This window comes from Antechinus flavipes, chromosome 5, assembly GCF_016432865.1.
Source record: "Antechinus flavipes isolate AdamAnt ecotype Samford, QLD, Australia chromosome 5, AdamAnt_v2, whole genome shotgun sequence".
Taxonomy (NCBI): Eukaryota; Metazoa; Chordata; class Mammalia; order Dasyuromorphia; family Dasyuridae; genus Antechinus; species Antechinus flavipes.
This window is the reverse complement of record NC_067402.1, coordinates 42,201,383-42,221,234: the sequence shown is the minus strand read 5'-3', so window position 1 is coordinate 42,221,234 and position 19,852 is coordinate 42,201,383. Positions and strand designations below refer to the sequence as shown.

Genomic DNA, 19,852 nt, shown 5'->3' with positions numbered 1-19,852 from the left:
TGACCCCAATTCACCAATTTCCTACTCTTGGATTTTTCGGGCTAGGTGCATCTCACATATTTCTTATGTTTAGCTGAAATTACCACGCAGCCTGACTCTGTGAACATTTTTTTTAAATCAGGATATCCTGCTATTTTTATGCTCTACATGGAGGCCTCTTGGGCTGCAAGCTGTTTGTGTCCGATGGGTTCTAGTTTGTGAATATTAGAGAAACAGAAGCCGCTTTGTTCTAAGGGTGGAGTTCCAAAGGTGTTCTGTGACATGGTAACTCAATAGCCACATGGGACTTTCAGCTTTTTTTTTATTTTATTATTATTACTTTCTAGAAACCCTTGCAATGGCATTAGTTTTATTATCGCTTCTACCAGGCACTTTTCATGTGCCACCTCCCCTCTGTCTCTGAAAAAGAAAAGGGGGTAGAAAGCTTCTCCCAGGGCTTAGCTGTTGCTGGACCATGACTGGAGTCATCCTCCCCACCCTTCTCTCACCTTTCCAAGATGGGGAATCGATGTGGGCAGTGAGAAGGAGGCTTTTAGCATCCTCCTTGTGGCCTGCCTCCCAGCTCTTGGTCCAAGTTCGGCCTCCTCGCCGCTCAGCCCAGGATGTCCAGAGCATCGGCTCCTGGGGCGGATGATCCCAGGCTGCCAGCAGGGCTGCTTTGATGTCTGGTGGCTATGATCTCATAGCGGGAGCTCTGAGGGCAGGGTCAGAGGTCCTGCCTTATCCTTAAGCTCTTGGGGCCTCAGTTTCTTCGCCCCTAAAATGATGGGATTGGATTCCGAGATCTACATTATTATATGAAATCTCATCCGGCTCTAAATTCTATGATCCAATGAACTATCTGAAAGTCATAACGTTACAGAACCTTCAAAGGAGAAGAGACCTTCCCAGCTCTAATTGAACAATTTTCTCATTTGTAAGATGGGGGGACGAAGGATGGAGAGGTGAGATCAGTTGGCTTCTAGTTAGTGGGAGCTTGGACGATGAGCCAGGTTTCAGGCACCCCAATTTCAGGGCTGTCAATCACTCGCTGGTACTCAGAGCACAATCAGAAGTACTGAAAAGGTGATTTTACCAACTGAAACTTGTGTGTGTGTGTGTGTGTTTACATGTGAGTATGTGCCTTGGGGGAGGGGCGGGGTATGCAGATGTGCACTGTTCCTCTGCACACCCAGCAGATCCTTGTCAGGTTCACCAGTGTTGACATAACCTTAATCACTGACTATTGTGATTTGTCAAGTGACACACATTTGTCAAGATCGTGGAAACGAAGGAATTGCCCCTCGTGGGGCACAGGAGGGAAAGTTGATGTTTTTGCAGAGCCCCCTACCCAAAGGCAAGCCCACCAGCAGCAGTTCTGGATGCCCCCCCCTCGCCAACCATTGTTCGGCTCACTTCCAAGTTGTTGCAGCTATTTTGGGCAATCTAAATATAGCCCCTTGTGAAGGCCATCCCAAGGATGGTCCCTCCTAGAGCAGACTAAGAAAATGATGGTGAAATTACCAAGAACTTTGGTTCCTTGACTGGACGAAATCACTTGGCCACTAAAAATTCCTTTCTTCCTTCAGGCCCATATTGTCTGCTTCCCAAATGACACGCTCAATAATAGCCTATTATCGTCTTTATCACCCGTGCTTCTGCATAAAACTTTTCCCCAAGAATATCAAAACACTTTATTAACCTCCATTAAGCCTTTCAATGCTCCTGTGAGGCAAGTTATAGTCTCCATTTCCCATTTTAAAGAAAATGTTAGCAATAGCATGAATAGGAAATATCCTTTCTAGTTTATAATGCCATCTCAAAAAATGTTAAATTATAGTTACAGTGTGAAGGTTTGGTACACAGTAAAGCCCCCGGGCTTGGGTCTCCTCTTTGCTATCATGTGGAACTGTCTCTTGTGTTATTTCTGTAACAGAAAAACAGGCGCAATTGTGACAGTGCAAGTTTGGTCCACTCTGAAAGACAGTTCAGTGCTACAGTGAAAAGATTGCTGGACCTGGAGTCAAGAAGACCTGAATTCAAATATGGCCCCAGACACTTATTAATTGTGTGACCCTGGGCAAGTCATTTTAATTTCGTCATCTGTAAAGTGGAGATAATAATCCTCAGGGTTGTTGTGATGATGAAATGCATGATGGGTTTGTAAGTGACTTTTCAGAGACATAAAGTGCTATGTAAATGATCACTGTTACTATTATTATTGATAGCAATCAGTAAATATTTATTAAGTGCCTATTGTATGCCAGGCACTATGCTAAATGCAAAGGACACAAGAAAAGACCAACGATAGCCCCTGGCCTCAAAGAGCTTACAATCTAATGATAATGAAATCCGTAGTGATGGGACAGATCATCACTCTTGAAATCTAATCTCCACTTACTCTTCCTATTTTTTTTTTCCTGCAAGACCAATCAGTTTTATCTCTCTGTATTTAGACTCTGTTATTTATTTATATTTGGAAAATCTTGTTTTAGCACAGTTACATGGAAACACCCAAACCCCAAGGTACATGCCTCAGGACTTAACAGCCAATAGTAAACATAAGTGGACTTCTTGGAAATCTCCCATTTGTCAAAGGAAAGGCAAGCTGTGCGTTCTCACCAGTGTCCTCAGTGGTATTTAGCCTGAGTTTTGTTGCTGTTTAATGCTGGTGCCATTTACGTAGTACTGGTAATTTTTTTTGTTCCTTTGGATCTGCATTCTTCCTTCTGAATGACTTCATCTGGAGACTCAATGATTTCCAAGAACCCTCCCAACTCGAAGATGCTCTCATTCTCCACTGCAGACTTCCCAGTAGAACTCGCCTTTGCTGTTCCCCAACACCTTTTGCTCACACTATCCTGTATACAAGCGTTCTCTTCCCTTCCATCCTTCCCTTTGACGGGCCTTTCCTTAGACTAATCCCTTAACATCTCTCATCAATAACACGAAAGGGATGGACTAGACCACCTCTGGGATCCCTTCTAGCTCTTGCTGTGAGCCAGTGGTCCTGGGAAATGTTCCTTAGGTGCTCAGTCAAGTCAGTAAGCACCTACTAAAAGACAGTCCCTCTCTTCAAGGAACTCTCAGTCTAATAGGAGAGAAAACATTCAAACAACTAAGTTTAAACAAATGATATACCAGATAAATAAAAAATAATCATCAAAAGGCAGGTCTAGAATTAAGAAGGCTTGGGACAGGTTTCCTGAAAAAAGGCGGAATTTTATCTGCAAGGTATAGGAAGCCAAGGAACCCAGGAGGTGGAGATGAGGAGGACGTTCATTCCAGGCGTGTTCAATGGAAAAAAAGAGCCGGTGTTGGAGGGTCTTGTTTGAGGAATAGCCAGGAAGCCAATATCACTGGCTCCAGTAGTACCGTGGGGACTATAAGGATTCAAAGACTGGAAAAGCGGGAGGGCTGGATTAGGAAGGGTTTACCAAATGACTTCTGTCTGTTCTGTGAATATCCGCCATTCCAAACTGTATGGCCAGAACTCCTATTATCTGCCCAACCCAGAGAGTACTTGTGAAATACTGTCTTGAATTGTAGTTTCTTGTGCACATTTCTTATTTCTCAGAAAGATGTTTATAGCTAAGAGAGGATTGTTTTTAATCAGTTAAGAGTTAGAGTGTTCAACACTCTAGGCTTGGGCATTGACATTTCTTTGTATCTTCTGTATTGCCTAGAATAGTGCTTTTTTCATAATAATAACTTATATTTATCTAGAATTTTACAATTTGTGAAGATCTTTTCACCCAATATACTTGTAAAGTCAAGCTTTTTTGTTTTGTCTGTCTTGGACCGGTCCTACAATTCCATCACTTGGGTTTACTCCCAGTGCTCAAGCTCCTTTCACTAAGCAATTTTTCTTAAACTTCTAGATTACAAAGTTCATTGCTTTATCCATGGATATAGAGACAGGAATTAAATTTAAATCTTCATGACTGCAGGGCCAGTCCTCTATTTTCAGCACTGGATTATTTCTCATTTCATAAGGTTTGCAAATATATTTTTTTCTGATAAGAGAAGGGAGATCAAACGATTGCTTAGGATCATACAACTAACTAGTGTCAGCCTAAGAGTTAATATCCATGTCATTTTTACTTGAAGACCAATTTTTTTAATCTATTTCCCAAGCTGCCTATCAAACTATCCCTTGTTGCTTCTCATACTGAATGAATGAAGTCACTGAGCATGGGAACCTCTGATTATGGTTATAAAATAGTTCTTCTTAACTGGTAACTTCAGAACTCTTTAACCAGCATTTGAGATTCTTCTTACCCTGATGACATTTTATCCATAAATCTTTTTAAAAGAAGGCAGGTAGAAAAGACAGAGGCAAGACCAGGCAATGAGAGATGAGCATAATAGTGTGGAACAATCCCATAAGAAATAGGAGCAGGCGTGCTGATGCTTGGAATGGTCTGAGGCTGGAGAGGGAGGGAGAGGCCCTCAGAAAGGAGAATGTTCTTGGCTGTGTTGGGCGGGAGCCAGTCAAAGAAGGGAAAGGACGTTTGCTTGGGTGTATGGAGTGCTGGAGGCTACCAATGAAGAGGAAGCAAGGCTGCTCAGTCCTCCACTGGTTTCTGTTTTCTTTGCAAAGGAGACTGAGCTTTACATTGGAATGACTGCACAAAAAATAGGGACTTGATGCCCAAGAGAAGTAAGGGGAAAGGAAGGAAGGGAACAAGCTCTGAGCTCTTACTGGGCTACGTTCTTTGGCAAAAATTATCCCCCTTAGCACAATTCTGAGAGTCAGGTGCTACTAATATCCCCCTTTTATAGTTGAAGAAACTGAGGTAAACAAAGCTTAAGTAAGTGACAGCCCACGGTCTGATGTCTACCAGACTGCAAGTCTAATGTTCTAGCACCTAGGCAGTGCAGTGGACAGAAGAGAGCACTTAGTTGCCCCTTTATTGAATGTAAGTCACTTGATCCATGTGAACTACATCTTCAGGTCCTAACCAAAAAAAAATAAATTGATGGATGTGATTATCAAGCCACTATCAATGATATTTGAAATATCCTGAAAATGGGAGCAATTTACAAGAATTAAGAAGGGAAAGTGCCAGACATTAGTTGTGTGATCCTCGACAAATCACTTAACTAACTTCTCTTGATTTCCTCAACTGTAAGAGTGGGAAAATAATAGTACCTGTAATGGGCTGAGGCTTGAGTTGAGGCACTAAGGTCCCAAGCACATGAGGCTAAATAGTAATTGGACCATACTCTATTAATATATAATCTTGGAGAAAGAATGGCCCCCGCCCACTCTTTGTGCAAGTCCTGATGTGTTGTATAGGAAATGACGATTTTGGTGGGTGGAGGCAGGGGAGTGGAAAGGGAAGCAGAAAGAGAGACTGCTGGCTGGGGTCTTGTCACAGCTGCTCACATTGCTATCGTGACCCCCCTTCACCTACAATCCCCCTTTCACCTCTGCTGGCTGGCTTTCTGTTGCACCTGCCCATATTGCTATTGCAATCCCCCTTCACCTCAAAAAGAATAAAGATTGAAGATTTTCCCCTTAACCTGAATTCCTGACTCCGGCTGATTTTAAATACGTGGTCATCACAAGTATCTACCTCTTTTTTGTTAGGATCAAATTAAATGTGTTTTACAAAATATTTTATAAACCTTAAACTACTATATAAATGATAATATTATTTCCTTTTTTGTGGAAGGCAATCAGGATTAAATGACTTGCCTAGTGTCACACAGTAAGTGACAAGTATCTGAGTCTGGATTTGAATTCAGGTCCCTCCTGGCTCCAAGACTAGTGTCTGTCCTGTCCACCATTCATATTTGAATATATTCATATTCAAAAAAGAAAAGAAATATATATTTAAACTCTAGGCCAATGAGCTTGACTTCAGTTCCATTAGATGTCCCATAAACTCTTGTTGAATAAAACAAAGGAACAAAGACTTCCCACTAAGCTCTCTCTCCCACTGACTGGGAAGCAGCTGATGTGGGAATGAGAAATGGAATCAGCCAAACTGACTCAAATCAAGTGGGAGCTATCCACGTTCAGGATATGATGCTACTTTTTTTTTTCTACTTTCCTGTATCTTTACTCTCTTTTCTGCTTCCCAGGAAGTATGACATTTTAAGATATTGCCAACCAGTACTTTTAATATTACTGATCAAAATTGTAGATCAAAATGGAAGGCATTTATTTATCTTTTAGGAGAGCAGAAAATAATGTTTCCTCAAAATGTTTATTCCCTAAATCAGCATCCATTCCTCCTCACTCAGATTCTCTGTGATAATGTTGTTTATGATTTATTTACATAACTTAATTTTAAACTACTCTATTCCAGTTGCTTCTGGTTTATCAAGATGCTGGTGTCCTCAGTGCATAGTAACCTAAGCATTAAAACTTCCTCTTTCATGTGGTTGTCTTTTAGAATTCTGCTTTTGAATTGGCTTTATCCAAAGCTTTTATCTCTTGAAGTATGAAATTTGAGTCTGTCATTGGGCACGTGCACAGAAATGTGTTTATATTGCTGTAGAATTCAGTGGTTCCCCATTTCATTTCCCTTTAGCCAGATAGGGAGAGTATAGCATTCTAAGAGAGCTGATATAAATTAAATACTTGGAAAAAGTCATTTAGGGTGATTTTTCTTTTCTTTCTAGAGCCAAATGATTATCTGAATTTGTATTAATTAAATAAAAGTCCAGACACCATTTTAGTCATAAGATTGGTACATTTTGACTGCTATATATTTATATGTATACATATATAGATATATGTATGTGTGCACAGATATATGTACTAAGTTTTCTCAGGACATTTGTCTAACAGGATATGTTCTGATCAACATGCTTAAAATACTCAAATTTGTGTGTATGAGAGGATGGATCAAAAAAATTAAAGAGCTACTTTATAAAATAAAAAATAAGCTACTCTCATGTTTGAGAAATTCCAGGCCCCCATAATCTTGTTGCTTTTCTCAGTCACTAGTATCTCATTTGGATTTAAGAACAAGAATTACAATCATTTTGATGATTCATTTCAACCAGTTGTTTTACTGTGTACAAAGCATTGTACCATTGTGGGATGAAGAAAAAAGGGAAAATAACTCCTACTCTTGTGGACCTTATATTCTCCAAAGGGAGTTAAGGAAATGCAAAGTAATTTGAAAAGGGTAAAGGCTAGCAGCTAAGCCCCCCATAGTAGATGGGACCTCTGTTTAACCTTCATGGAAGGCAGGAATCCTAAGATTTGAAAGAAGCTTGAGATTCTGTGAGGTGGAGAGGAGCAGGGACATGTTCTGAGCAAAGACACAGAGGGGAGAGGGGAATCGTAAGCAGGCTAGTTGGACTGAACCAGAGAGATCATGACGAAGACTCAACCTGCAAAAGTTGGAGTCAATAGAGAAGTGTGTAGTTTATTTTGGTGTTTGAGAGAGTTATGGGAGCTTATTGAAGAGGAATAGCAGAATCAGGCCCATGCATTACAGAACTGGCAGCTGTGTGGAGGATGAATTGGGGAGGAGAGAACTCGGAATCTTTTGCAAGTCCAGACATGAAGTAATGAGAATCTAAGGGGAGAAACGCAGGCTACATTTTGGACTTTTTGGTCAATGAGAGAAATCCTCCCTCAGTTTTTAATTCTATTTTCTGGCCAATGAGAGCAATCCTCTTTTAGTTTTTAATTCTGTGGTCCTATAATAAACTACAGTATTTTATTAAAAATCTAGATTATTTTATGACTTCTTAATAATACCATTGTATATTTTTTCCCTTTGAAGAATATTTGAGCCATGTGGCTCCAAATCTTATTTTTCTTCTTCAGAAAATACATATTATTCAATAGGAAAAGTAAAGACTTGAGTTAGGAGACCTGGACTCAAAGCCTACTTTATAATTTACTACCCAACTGATTTCAAACAAGTCACTTTATGCCTCTCTGTCTTGGTTTTCTCTTCTGTAAAATGAAGGACACTGACCAGACGACCCCTGAGTTCTCTCCCAGATCAAAAGCTACAACCAAAGTTTTTGTGATGATAGCATACAAACATACTCTCATGAGAAAAGATTGTTTTTTCTCTTTTCCTTTCTTTTTTTGTCTTTATCTCCTTGATGCCTAGCAGAATGCCTAGCACATAGTAAGCACTTAGTAAATGCTTGTTGATCGATTGCAACTCGAGCCTCAGATAAGCCTCCTTCCAATTTTCATTTTTATTTTCTTTAAATCCAGGATGGTTTTCTTAGAGCTCTTCTCCCAAGTACAGAAATTAAATTCAGTGCACTATTCTTGCCTGCACAAATCTCCATCCTTGTCTTCTGTGTGAGAAAACCATCATCTGGGGGTCTGTTCCGTTCCTTTCCTACTAGATGAAGATGCATTCGCTGGTCCCGAGTGACTGTGACTGTGGAAGCAGAGCTGGACCCTTCCCATGGCGACTTTCCTTCTAAACTAACCCACAGTCTCCTTGTAAGAAAAAAAAAGGTATATCTTTTCACAAGGCTTTCAGGATCTGGGACTCCAGGCTCCCATTTTGATCCCCGGATTATAGTTTGTTACCCAAACCAAGGATTTCTTGGTTCTAAATATTCCTATCCTGGTTTTTTTACACTTTTTTTTTTTTTACATCTTTCCTGATCCCACCCTAGTACCTTCCCTCTGAGATGGACAAGGCAACATGGAATGTTGCCTTATATGGATGTTTTTTTGCATGTTGTCTATTAGGGTAGAACCTGATTTCTTTGATTTCAGGAACAGGGATTTGTCCTTTTTTTGTGTGTCCACTATGCTTAGTATAGTGCCTAGGGCATACACTAGGAGCTTAATAAATGCTTGTTAACTGATTTACACGAGTTCTATTCTTGTTAACTAATACAGAAGTCTGGTGTGGTAGTGTTCAGCATTAATATAATAATATTAGTAAATCACAGTGTAATTAACACTCTCCCCCTTAACACAAGTAGGTTGTGTGAGAATTATTTCTGTATTTCAGGGATCCAGGTTTTCACTGGAATGCGTTTTCAAAGTGTATTAGCTGTTATATTGCCTGCCTTGTGCTTGGTCTATCAGAAATTAGCCAAGTCCTAGACTTCCTGAAATAGTAAAGTCCAGGGAGATGACCTCTGAAACTCTGGTCCAGCCTTTTGATTCCATTTTTCCTAAGGGCAATCCCTCTAACAGATTGGGGCAGAGGGCTACATTTAGTAGCATCTGGATCTCTGGCTAGTACACATAAAACCACTTGCCATTGTGACCTGCCTTTCATGCAAGTTCACAGCCCGCTTGTCTACTCTGCCTCACTCTATTTTTTAACAATTTGTGGATAGCTCTTTCTTAATCTTTGAACTGAGAAGGTGGGCTCTAGGTTGAATCAATTGTTTAGATTACATAAAATAGACTTTTATAAATCAGTTTCTCACTTGATTCCCCTTCTCCATAGAAGAGAGACTTGGCTGCTTTTGTCCTCCCGGTACTGGTATAGTTCATATCCAGATTTTGGTTGATATCATCCAAAACACAGACTCACTCATTCACTTTGATATGGTCACAGGTGTTAGTGTTTAAATTTTGGATGATGGAGAACTTTGCAGGCTGTTAATAATGATAAAGTCTCTTCTTTATTGTACTATTCAGCTATTTTAAATTTATTTATATTTATTATTATATATCAATATATCTTATTGTTACATTATATTTTGTAAGTTATATTATTAATATATTCTGTTTTATTTATTTACATGGTTTATTAAAATTTATTCTGATGAAATGATCACAGACTTTGTTTCTAATAGAGCTGCAGTTATGACTGTAAGAGAGGTATTTCTTACTAATGACATTATATAAATACTATGTCAGTATCATCAGGTATAATATTATGGTAATAACCATGATTTAGGGTTGGTGCGGTGCTTTATAAATGTCATCTCCTTTTACTCTCACGACAAACCCATTCTATAGGTAAAAGAGGTTGATCCCTGACTTAAGCAGGATCAACCAGCTAGTAAATAAACAAGACAGGATTGGCACTCTGATCTTCTGGCTTCTAAGCCCAGTGCTCTATCTATTATACAATCTAGCTTTTTTTCTATGTTGTATCTAGTTCACTAATGACATAAGCATGCAATGTGTTACGAATACTGGAGTCTCTAAGGTTAACTTCCCATAGGGTTTGTTAATATACTCATTTTTTAAAATAGCTTTGTATTTACAAGCTATATGCATGGGTAATTTTACAGCATTGACAATTGCCAAACCTTTTGTTACGATTTTTCCCCCTCCTTCCTCCCATGCCCTCCCCTAGATGGCAGGTTGACCAATACATGTTAAATATGTTAAAGTATAATATACTCATTTTTAAAAAGAGCTGTAGGGTGGAGCACAGTAGCTACAACTGAGAAGTGACTGTACACATTAACTTTTCCTGAAACTCATCAGAGTTATTTCAAAATAACTTTTTGTATGTGACTATATGTGGAGATTTAGTTGAATAGGAAAAGAAAATAATCCTTGGATTCTTTTCAGATTAACTATGGTTTCTGCTTCCTTCTAACCACCCATGCTCCCCCTTTCCTTCTCTTTCTTTTTGTTAATATTAATTCTTTGCATTAATAATGCATTGTCTTTGAGCTTTTAGTCACCAGACTAATTCTAGGGTGCTTGCGAGCCTAGAGATGGGCGGAAAGGGAAGACTTTTGCTTTGTGAGCTTCTTGCTTTGACCCTGCTGCTTAGCTCATCAAAGCCACCACTGAGTTTCTATATTGCCAAATCGGGGGCCTTTTCTTAGGCTTTACTGCCTGACCCCTCAGTAGCATGTTAATTGGCCCCTCCTCCCTAAAACTCTCTCCGCTTCCCTGACGACCTCCATTAACACTCAGCTATCACTAGCAAGTTCTCCAACCCCACAGCATCCTTTTCTTTTTTAATTTTGGGTGGACCCACGATCTCTTCAATGTGGGTATTCCTTCCAGTGGTAGAGATCACACACAGCCCTCATTTTCTAATTTTACTCTCACATGTGCTTGTTCTCCCATGAATCCCCTAGTGTACTTTTTGGGATCCCTCATGAGGTCTCTCGAGATTTTATGTAGTTTCCAGGACAACCTTCGGGGTGTATCTGCTCTCGGACCTGACCAACCCACCTCTTTTTCTAATCTTATGTTTCCTGGATAATTCTTCAAGCAGCTCTTTGGCTTATCATCGGTCGGCTCCTTATGCCCACCATTCACCTCTCCTCTGCCTTTGGTCACGTTTGGATCACAGAGCAGATGAGAATCACTTTCCCATGCCGTCCATCTCATTCTCTCCTTCCTTATTGCACTCTGAGCTCACTCCTAGTCCATTTGCCACATCTGTCCAAGAAAGAGGCACTGATAGACTGGCCATCCAACTGCGTGTCATCCTTGGAGCTATAGGCATTATTTTTCCATTTCATTTTTCTACTTTAGATCATTGTTTTCTAACTGGTTATGGATCTTACTGAGAAGAACCTGTGGCTACATCCATGAATGAGTACCTGGAGGACATCTCCATTCATAAGGAATCAATCTTCCATTATGAATTAGTACATGATGTGACTGTAGCAAAACAACAATAACAACAACAAACCTTTGCTCAGTCTGTTTTTTATCCTTCATTATACTGACAGTAGCACACATTTTATAGCACTCTACAGAAACACAGTACTCCATATTCCTTATATGGTTTGATGCTTACAACAACCCAGCAGAATAGAGAGTACAAGTAGCATTAGTTCCATTTTGGGAATGATTTTTTTAAAAAGTGAGGATTAAGGAAATTAATTAACTTCCCAAAAGTCACATTTGTAAGTAACCAGGCTTTGAATATGCTTCTGATTCTAGGGAGTGCCTTTTTTTCCTCCTCTTCTCATTGTAGATATCCCCAGCTTAGTGTTCCATTCTCTGTTCTCTTTTTACTCACTTTCTCTGAAAATTCACACTCTCATAGCTTCAGGGATTGCCTTTGTATGGGTACCCATTAGCTCTATATTTCCCTGACCTTCCTCCCAAAATCCAGCCCAAATTTCCAATTAGTCTCCTGGATATTTCCCCTTGGAATGTTCTATTTTCAACTCAGATTCGACACATTGATAACCAAGATGATCACTCCCCTAAAATTGATTTCTCTGTTTTCTATTTCTATCAATGTTATTACTAGTTACAATCATTACTATTATCATTTACTCAGGTTTGACTCTTTAGATTTATCTTGCAATTTCCCTCTTTTCCTTGCTCAGTTTAGTTTTGGATACCATCTTTGCAGTTGATTCTTTTTTCAGTATTTTTTTCTTTTTCATTTCTGTTGCCATCATTGTACTAATGCCTCAATTTAGGCCCTCACTAGCTCACAACAATTTCAGCAGGCTCCCAGCTGGTCTTCTTATCCCAATCTCCTGTTCCCTTCCCTCTATTCATATAGCAATCTTTAGAAAATCCTGCTTTTGCTGTGTTGCGGCTTGTGCTTTGAAACCTAGAAAATCAATTTATTACTAAAAGAATAAACTCTGTTGTCTAGAATTTGAGGCCTTACACAAGCTGCTCCTGTACTTCACTAATCTCTGCTCTTATCCTCCTCTACTGTGACCCTTCCAGCTTGTTTCTGCCTTTCTCCCCATCCCATCTCCAGTTCTGGCTGGGTCGCTCTCTGGGAACATTCTCTCCTCAGCTTCTCTGGGGACATTTTTCTTGGGTCCATATCTACTTGACTTTCCCATTTTTTCCCCTCAGGTTTGGTCCGTCACATACGCAACCTTTTAATTGAAACCTCAGCGCTGTACCTGGACATGGACAACAAGAACAACATCAAGACGGCCAATGCGTTGCTGTTTTCCCTGCTCGACATTCTGCACTACATGCTCATCTACACGTCCAACGTTGTTCGGATGGCGCTACAGGTGACTGCTGTATTCTGTGGGCGGGTGAATGATAAGGCTATCCCATGCCATTTCTCCTCTTCTTTTCCTTTTTTTATCTTATTTTAAAATACACTTATTTAAAAGGAGACTAGAAAGAGAAAGAAAGAATAGACTTCCATCAGGGATAGAAGACCTGATTATATGATTTCTAAAGGAAGCAGAGGGAGACCTCTTGACCATGGGTGACCCACAGTTGGCCCCTAACTATCCACTCTGGAGCAGAACAACCATCTTAAGTTCAGCTCAGGACTGGCCTGGAACCCCAGCTTCAGGGAGGAAAGGGAGAATTTCCCTGCCTAGCATTCGCACACAAATATTGGCCCATTGACCTCCTCTACATAGGAAGTGCACTCAGAGTTGATTTGCCAGAAGCAATAGTTTGCCATTGATTAATCTCTTGTACTTCCTCACTTGCTTAATCTTGTGACCATAGGCATGAAATTTTGATTTAGGGGTTAGGGAAGTTTGGCAACGTAACAAAGCTGATTGGCTCATTTGAGGGATCAGAATTGTAACCTCTGACGATTAGCAACAAATGATCAAATTTTTTGAAGGGACTTTAGTGATTAACTAGTCTAGACTTCTCTGCTCAAACCAATTGCACTAATTGCCCAGTAATATTAATTTTTAAAAGCATTGTTCATGTTTTGATCATCTAGAATTTAGAACATTAGTTCCTTATTTTCTTATTATTTTCTGTTGAAATAGTAAGTGACAAACAACAGAATTTTGAGGGGCTTTTTATTCAGAAGCAAAAGAAGATTGACCAAATACTTTTCCAAAGCTCATAATAACAGAGCTAACATTAGATCTCTAGGATATTTGTTTAGTCTACGGTAGTTTCTATTAAGAAAAATAGTTCCTACCATAGCTAATTTGGACCTGGTGGCTTTCTGGCATAACATAATACAGTAAGCAACTCCACTTAAGACTTCCAAGGGAGGGGGGCTTTTCACAGATACTTGATATTTATTTGACATCATTTCTTTTCTAAAAAGCTGATGAAAACAATCTAACTTTTTTCTTTCACATTCCTACATTAATTTTAAATAATCTATATAAAAAGTGTCAGGTCCTTGTGAACACTAGATTTCTTTTGGCTTCCTCCCCCCACTACCTGTCACACTAGCACAATGAAAAATTTCTTTTTCTTAAAAGTACATCATTTCTTATATCTGTGATCCCATTGTGGTGGTTGTAAATTCTTTGTGATACAATAGATAGTTCCTCTCAAAAAATGGCTTTGATGCTTCTAATGAAAGATTGTCAGGTAGATTATAGATGAAAAGGATCAGAAACTGAAGGACCCCAGAACAATGGAAATCTCCTTGTGTAAATGATTAGGAAGACACTCATGAATATCTTTTTACTGCCTTCATCAAAATCTTCCTTTTTATATATTCATAAAAATTGGTAATGAATTAATCATGTTTCATTCGCCTTAACTCAATTATAGAATGCAGTACAATTAATTACCTTTCTGAATCCCCCCGCATCATGTTTACTATATATTCTTCTTGGCATCCTTGACAGCTGCCTTTGATCTCCATTAGCAACCATGATACCTGGTGCCAGCTCTGAAAGAACCAAGATAAATACTTAAGACTGAATTATGAGCAATGGCAGTTGGGAAAATAGATGGAGTGTGCATCTAAGACACATTCCCCTGAAATAGTGAACTGCAAATGCTTTTAAAACCATGTCTCTCTTCAGCTTCCTTTAAGTCCCAGCGCTAAGATTTTCCTTAATGTAATCTACATTTGCTTTGAAAAATAAATTGTTTTTGATCCAACCATTCTGGAGAGCAATCTGGAACTATGCCCAAAAGGCTATAACTGTGCATACCCTTTGACCCAGCAGTGCCATTACTGGATCTGTATCCCAAGGAAATCATAAAAGAGGGGAAAAGATCCACGTGTGCAAAATTGTTTGTAGCTGCTTTTTTTGTGGTAGCAAAGAATAGAAAAACTGAGTAGATGCTCATCAATTGGGGAATGGCTAAACACGTTGTGATAGATGAAGACAGTGAAATATTATCGTTCTATTAAAAATGATGAACAAGCTGATTATAGAGAGGTTGGAAAGATTTATTTGAACTGAGGCTGAATGAAACAAGCAGAACCAGGAATACGTTGCACACAATAACAGCAAAAATGTGCAGTGATCAACCATGAAAGATTTGGTTCTTCTCAGTAGTTCAGTGATCCAAGGCAGTCCCAATAAACTTTGGATAGAGAATGCCTAATGGATCCAGAGAGAGAATGGAGACTAAATATAAATTTAAGACATGCTATATTCACTTCTTTTTTTGTTGTTTGTTTTTTTCCTCTATGGTTTTCCTTTTTGTTCTGATTTTTCTCTCCCAACATGATACATAAAGCAATGTTTATTAAAAATAAATAATTTTTTAAAAAAGAAGAAAAAAAAACTGTTCTAAAACCCAGAAGAAGTTTGAGTAGGAGAAGCCAGCTTTGATGGTTATTGTTACCAAACATTTACATAGGGTTTTTTTACCTTTGCAAAGCATTTCATTTACATCTGTGACCTAAGTGAAAATGCATATTGATAGGCTGCTTTAGAAAGTGTTTTCCTTTCAACAATGCTGGGAGATCAGTAGTATAAGAGGCACTATCTATATTTTACAGATGAAGAACTATGACCTGGGAAGGTTAAGTGATTTTCCCCAAAGTCACATAACTAGTAAGTGTCAGAGCTGCAATGGCAACCCCCATCTTTTCTGACTGTACATGAGTACAGTGATGACATTATAGCATGTTGTAAATCTCAAAAAAATAGTGATTTTTTTTTAAAGCAAGTCAATGCACATTTATTGAGCACACTATTTTTTTTTTCAAATCTTGTCTCTGACCCATCCCTTCTGAGTGTTCCTGTTAAAGAAGAGTTCCCAATCTACATTGATGGGGGAACTTTCCAGTCAGTCTATGGACAAGCATTTCTTTAGGGCCTTTTGTGTTGCTAAGTACTGCAGATGCAAAGAAGGGCAAAAAAACAAAACGGGAGGAGATCACGCACCAAAAATGGTGTGCCAAGGAAATAGATACGGGGTAACTTGGAGATACCAGCGTGGGAGGAAAGCACGGTTATTAAGGGGGAAGGAGAGGCTTTTTGCTAGGATCTGAGTCAAGGAAGACAGAGGGGAGCAGGGTGACCATTCCAGGCAAGAGGACAGTCGGTGAAAACTCATGGATCCAGCAGATGAAAAGTCTGTGTGGGGAATAGTAAGGAAGCCAGGGTCTCTGGCTCATTCAGTCATTCTACCTGCATCTGACTCTGGGTGACCCCACCTGGGATTTTCTTGGCAAAGATACTGGAGTTGTTTGTCATTTTCTTCTCCAGCTCATTTTACAGATAAGGAAACTGAGGCAGACAGGATCACGCAACTAGTAAGTACCTGAGGCTGGATTTGAACTCAGACAGCTGAATCTTGCTGACTCTAGGCCTGGCATGAGGTGCTCTGATCTCAGAGGAATAAAGTGAGGAAGGAATGGCAAGGTAGGAAGGTGCCAGGGTTGAACAGCTTTCCATTTGGTCTTAGTGGGTATAAGGAGGCATTAGAATCTGTGATACCGTTAGCTCTGCTCTTTCAGAGATTGCTGATTTGAGTGCCGGGTGGGCTAGAAGGAGAAAAGGCTCAGGCAGGGCCTCCCCTGCCCCGAAGGGGATCAGGGGATTAGTGCCAGGATGGGGGGAGTGCCACAGGAGTAAAGGTACAAAGATAGAAGTGGCAGGGCTTGGGGACAGGCTGGACACAGGAGGCCAGAGGGAGGGAGGGGCCCAGGGCTTGGACAGTGGTAGGAAAGTTAGGAAAAGGGAAGGGAGGAGGGTTTGCAGGTAGAGATTATGAGCTCACTTTTGGACATATTGAGCTTAAGATTTATGGGACGTCGCTATCAAGATGTTCGAGAGAGTTATATGTGTGACATTAGAGATCAGAGATGTTAGGACTGAATAATCATCTGTGTAGAGATGATGATTCATCTGCGGGTGCTGATGAGAGCCGTCAAATAAAATAACGTGGAGGGAGTTGGGGAGCACCAGTGGTCAGGGAGGCGACCTAGAGGAGTGCAGCAAGGCTGACACAGAAGGAGCAGACAGGGAGTGGGGGAACCAGGAGAGAGCAGTGCCCTGGAAACCCGGAGAGATGAGGTGCCACATTGTCTGAGGCTACTGAAGTCGAGGAGGAGAGTTGAGAAAAGGCCATTTGACTGGCAAAGGAGAGAGCCTTCCAGCTGTTTCGGCTGAATGATAGATCGCCAAGACCCAAGAGAGACAGAGAGAAAGCAGAGCACTTGTTTCAGGTGGCTTCCAAGAGTTTGACCACAAAGGGAGCAGAGATGCAGGAGGATAATTGCTAGGGATGGAGGGATCAAGAGAGGATGGGGGTGATGTGGGCATGTCTGCTAGTAATAGAGAAGCAGCCAGGAGGCAGGGAGGGATTGAAGATTAATGAGAAAGTAGGAATGACTTATGGGTTGTTGTCAACTTGGAGGGAAACGGTTAGTACAATCTTTCCATGGCCTATAGCTTTTTATTTTTTTAAGTTTTTATTGATACTTTTTAAAAAATATCACAATAGTTTTCCCCAGTTTCTCTTTCCCAGTCTCCACAAAAGCATTTTTAAAAGACAAAAAAAGGGAAAAAGTCAACACAAATGATTAGTGTATCAAAAAAAAGTCTTAAAAATATGTACAATGAACAACACTCATGGACCTTCCACCTTGGCAAAAGGATGAAGTGGGAATGGCTTCTAATAGCTTTTTTTTTCCAGTCATACTTTTCATAATTTTATGACATTGACTTTTTTTTTTTGGCCTCAGTTTCTTCATCTATAAAATGGGAATTTATGACGATCTAATGAGTTTATATTTTTAAAGTTCTTAGCACAATGTCTGACACATTGTAGAGTCTGAAGCTAGATTCAAACTCAGGAAAATGAGTCTTCCTGACTCCTGCCCCAGCACTCTCGCCACTGGCCACCTAATGCTCTGTGTGTATTGTTTCATTCAGCTTAATTTACTCTGTGTCGGTTCATATAGATCTCATGTTCTTCCGAATTCCTAATTTGTGGTTTCTTGTGCCAGTAGTATTCTATTATGTTGCTAGATCACAATGACAGAATTTCCCAATCAGTAGACTCTCCATTTTGTTTCTAGTTCTCTGCGCTCACATACACAGAGCTATGAATGATTCGAGACCAGACCTCCCTTTCTGTTTTTGACCTGTTCTGTGCCCAACATCAGGGATCCTTCTGAACAGAGATCAGAGACTTCCTTTGTTTTTTGGTGTAACAAAGAATAGCTCCTGTTTATATAACACCAAAAGTTTACAAAATGCTTCCTTCCAGACATCTCCAGGAAATGGGTTGTCTGAGTCATATCATTCCCATAATATAGGTGGAGAAAGTCAAGACTAAGAGATTTAATGATTGATCCTGGACTCTCCTAGATTACCACTGGTAGAATTAGGGCTTATTTCTTCCACTCTGAGCCTTTATATCTCCGAGCGTTCTTGTTTGGGTTGGTGAGTTATCAGAAATGACTGACTCGCCCCTGAGGGAGGGCGGAACATCTGGGACCACTGAAGCATGGAGGGATTTTGCTTGTTGCCTGGTACATGTTGGATTTCAGGTCCAGAGTTCTTTCCTTAACAGTGCTTCTAGGCATTGGAGCTAGTTCCCCAGGTATCTGCGACTTTCCTCATCGTTTGCCATAAGTCCGTGATGTTCCATTAATCCCACGACCCGAGTCACAATCTCTTTGAAGATCTTTTCTCCCACATCTTTGGAGGAGCCGAGGCAGTGAGGCTGCAGCTCTTAGCACGCCAGCTCTGATAACTCGATCAAGAACTTTAGATATTTGTGCCCTTGTGGAATCTTTCTCTCTTCATCTTCTCTCATTCATGTTTCCCATTGACAATAAAGAAAAGCAATGTAGGTAAGAAGAAAAGGGATCCTGAAAAAACACCTCTACAGCAAACCAGGTGTAGGGATAGCTGGGGCCGGTGTTTTCTGAGACACTGGCCGAGACCCGGTCTGGAGGAAAAGCTTATCCAAATGGGGGCCGTAGAGATTTCTTCTCCTTTTTTCACATCCTTTTCCCCCCTTATATTATGTTCCCTTATGTTATCTTATATTTCCCTTATATAATTGTTATATTTTCTCTTATATAAGCCCGCTTACTTACTTTTGCCCTGAACACAAGTGGAACTTGCTTCCCTCCAGTCATTTTTGAATCCCCAAAATCTTAACTGTCACACGTGGATAATTGGAGAAGAGTGGCCAGGTGTTTGGGGTCACTGAACAAGGTGGAAAGCCCTCACCAGGAGTAGGGGCTTTCTGTGGCAGATGCACAGGCAGCCAGTTTTTACATTGGCTGTAAGAGTCGTTCTTCAGTTCTGCACAGAGTATAGAGTAGGTATCTGAAAGACGGGTTGAGTCCTTTACACACCCTTACATCCCAGGCTTTTTCTACCTACTTATATCCTCAGGTAGGAAACACTTAGATTCTGCAACTATCATGTCATAGTTAAAAGCATTTGATCATCCCCATCTGAGCCTTAAAAGTGGAATTGAGATTTCTAGGTTAATGCTACAGTCTTTTCTATGAGAAATCTCCATTTTTCTAATAGTTTCAGACATAAGCTCATAAGCCAGTGGAAAACATAGAGATTCAAAGCTAATAGGTCCCATCAGTTCATTTGGTTCTGATGTAATTGGAAGTAATTTGGTCCATGTAATTAGAAAATAGATTTTCTTTTATTGAGATGAACATTAATTCTTTTATTCTTCTATTGCTTTTTTAGTTTGTTTTTACCTCATTTTCATTAATTAATACTCTCCCCTAAGTTCCCTACCCAGTAAACTATCCCTTGTGACCTAGAAGAAAGAGACAAAGAGTAGTTCAGCAAAATGAAATAACACACCCATGGCTTAGAATACATGCAATAGTCC

General features: G+C 40.0%; 1 protein-coding gene across 3 annotated transcripts in view; it reads left to right on the top strand.

The window, feature by feature from the left end:
* Nucleotides 1–19,852, top strand: part of ULK4 (unc-51 like kinase 4) — a 627,233-nt gene that overhangs the window by 399,378 nt on the left and 208,003 nt on the right. For all 3 annotated transcript variants that reach the window (XM_051961226.1, XM_051961225.1, XM_051961224.1), the window contains exon 33: nucleotides 12,695–12,861. In XM_051961226.1, coding sequence (XP_051817186.1) covers nucleotides 12,695–12,861 — 167 coding nt within the window. The remainder of the gene's footprint in view (nucleotides 1–12,694; nucleotides 12,862–19,852) is intronic.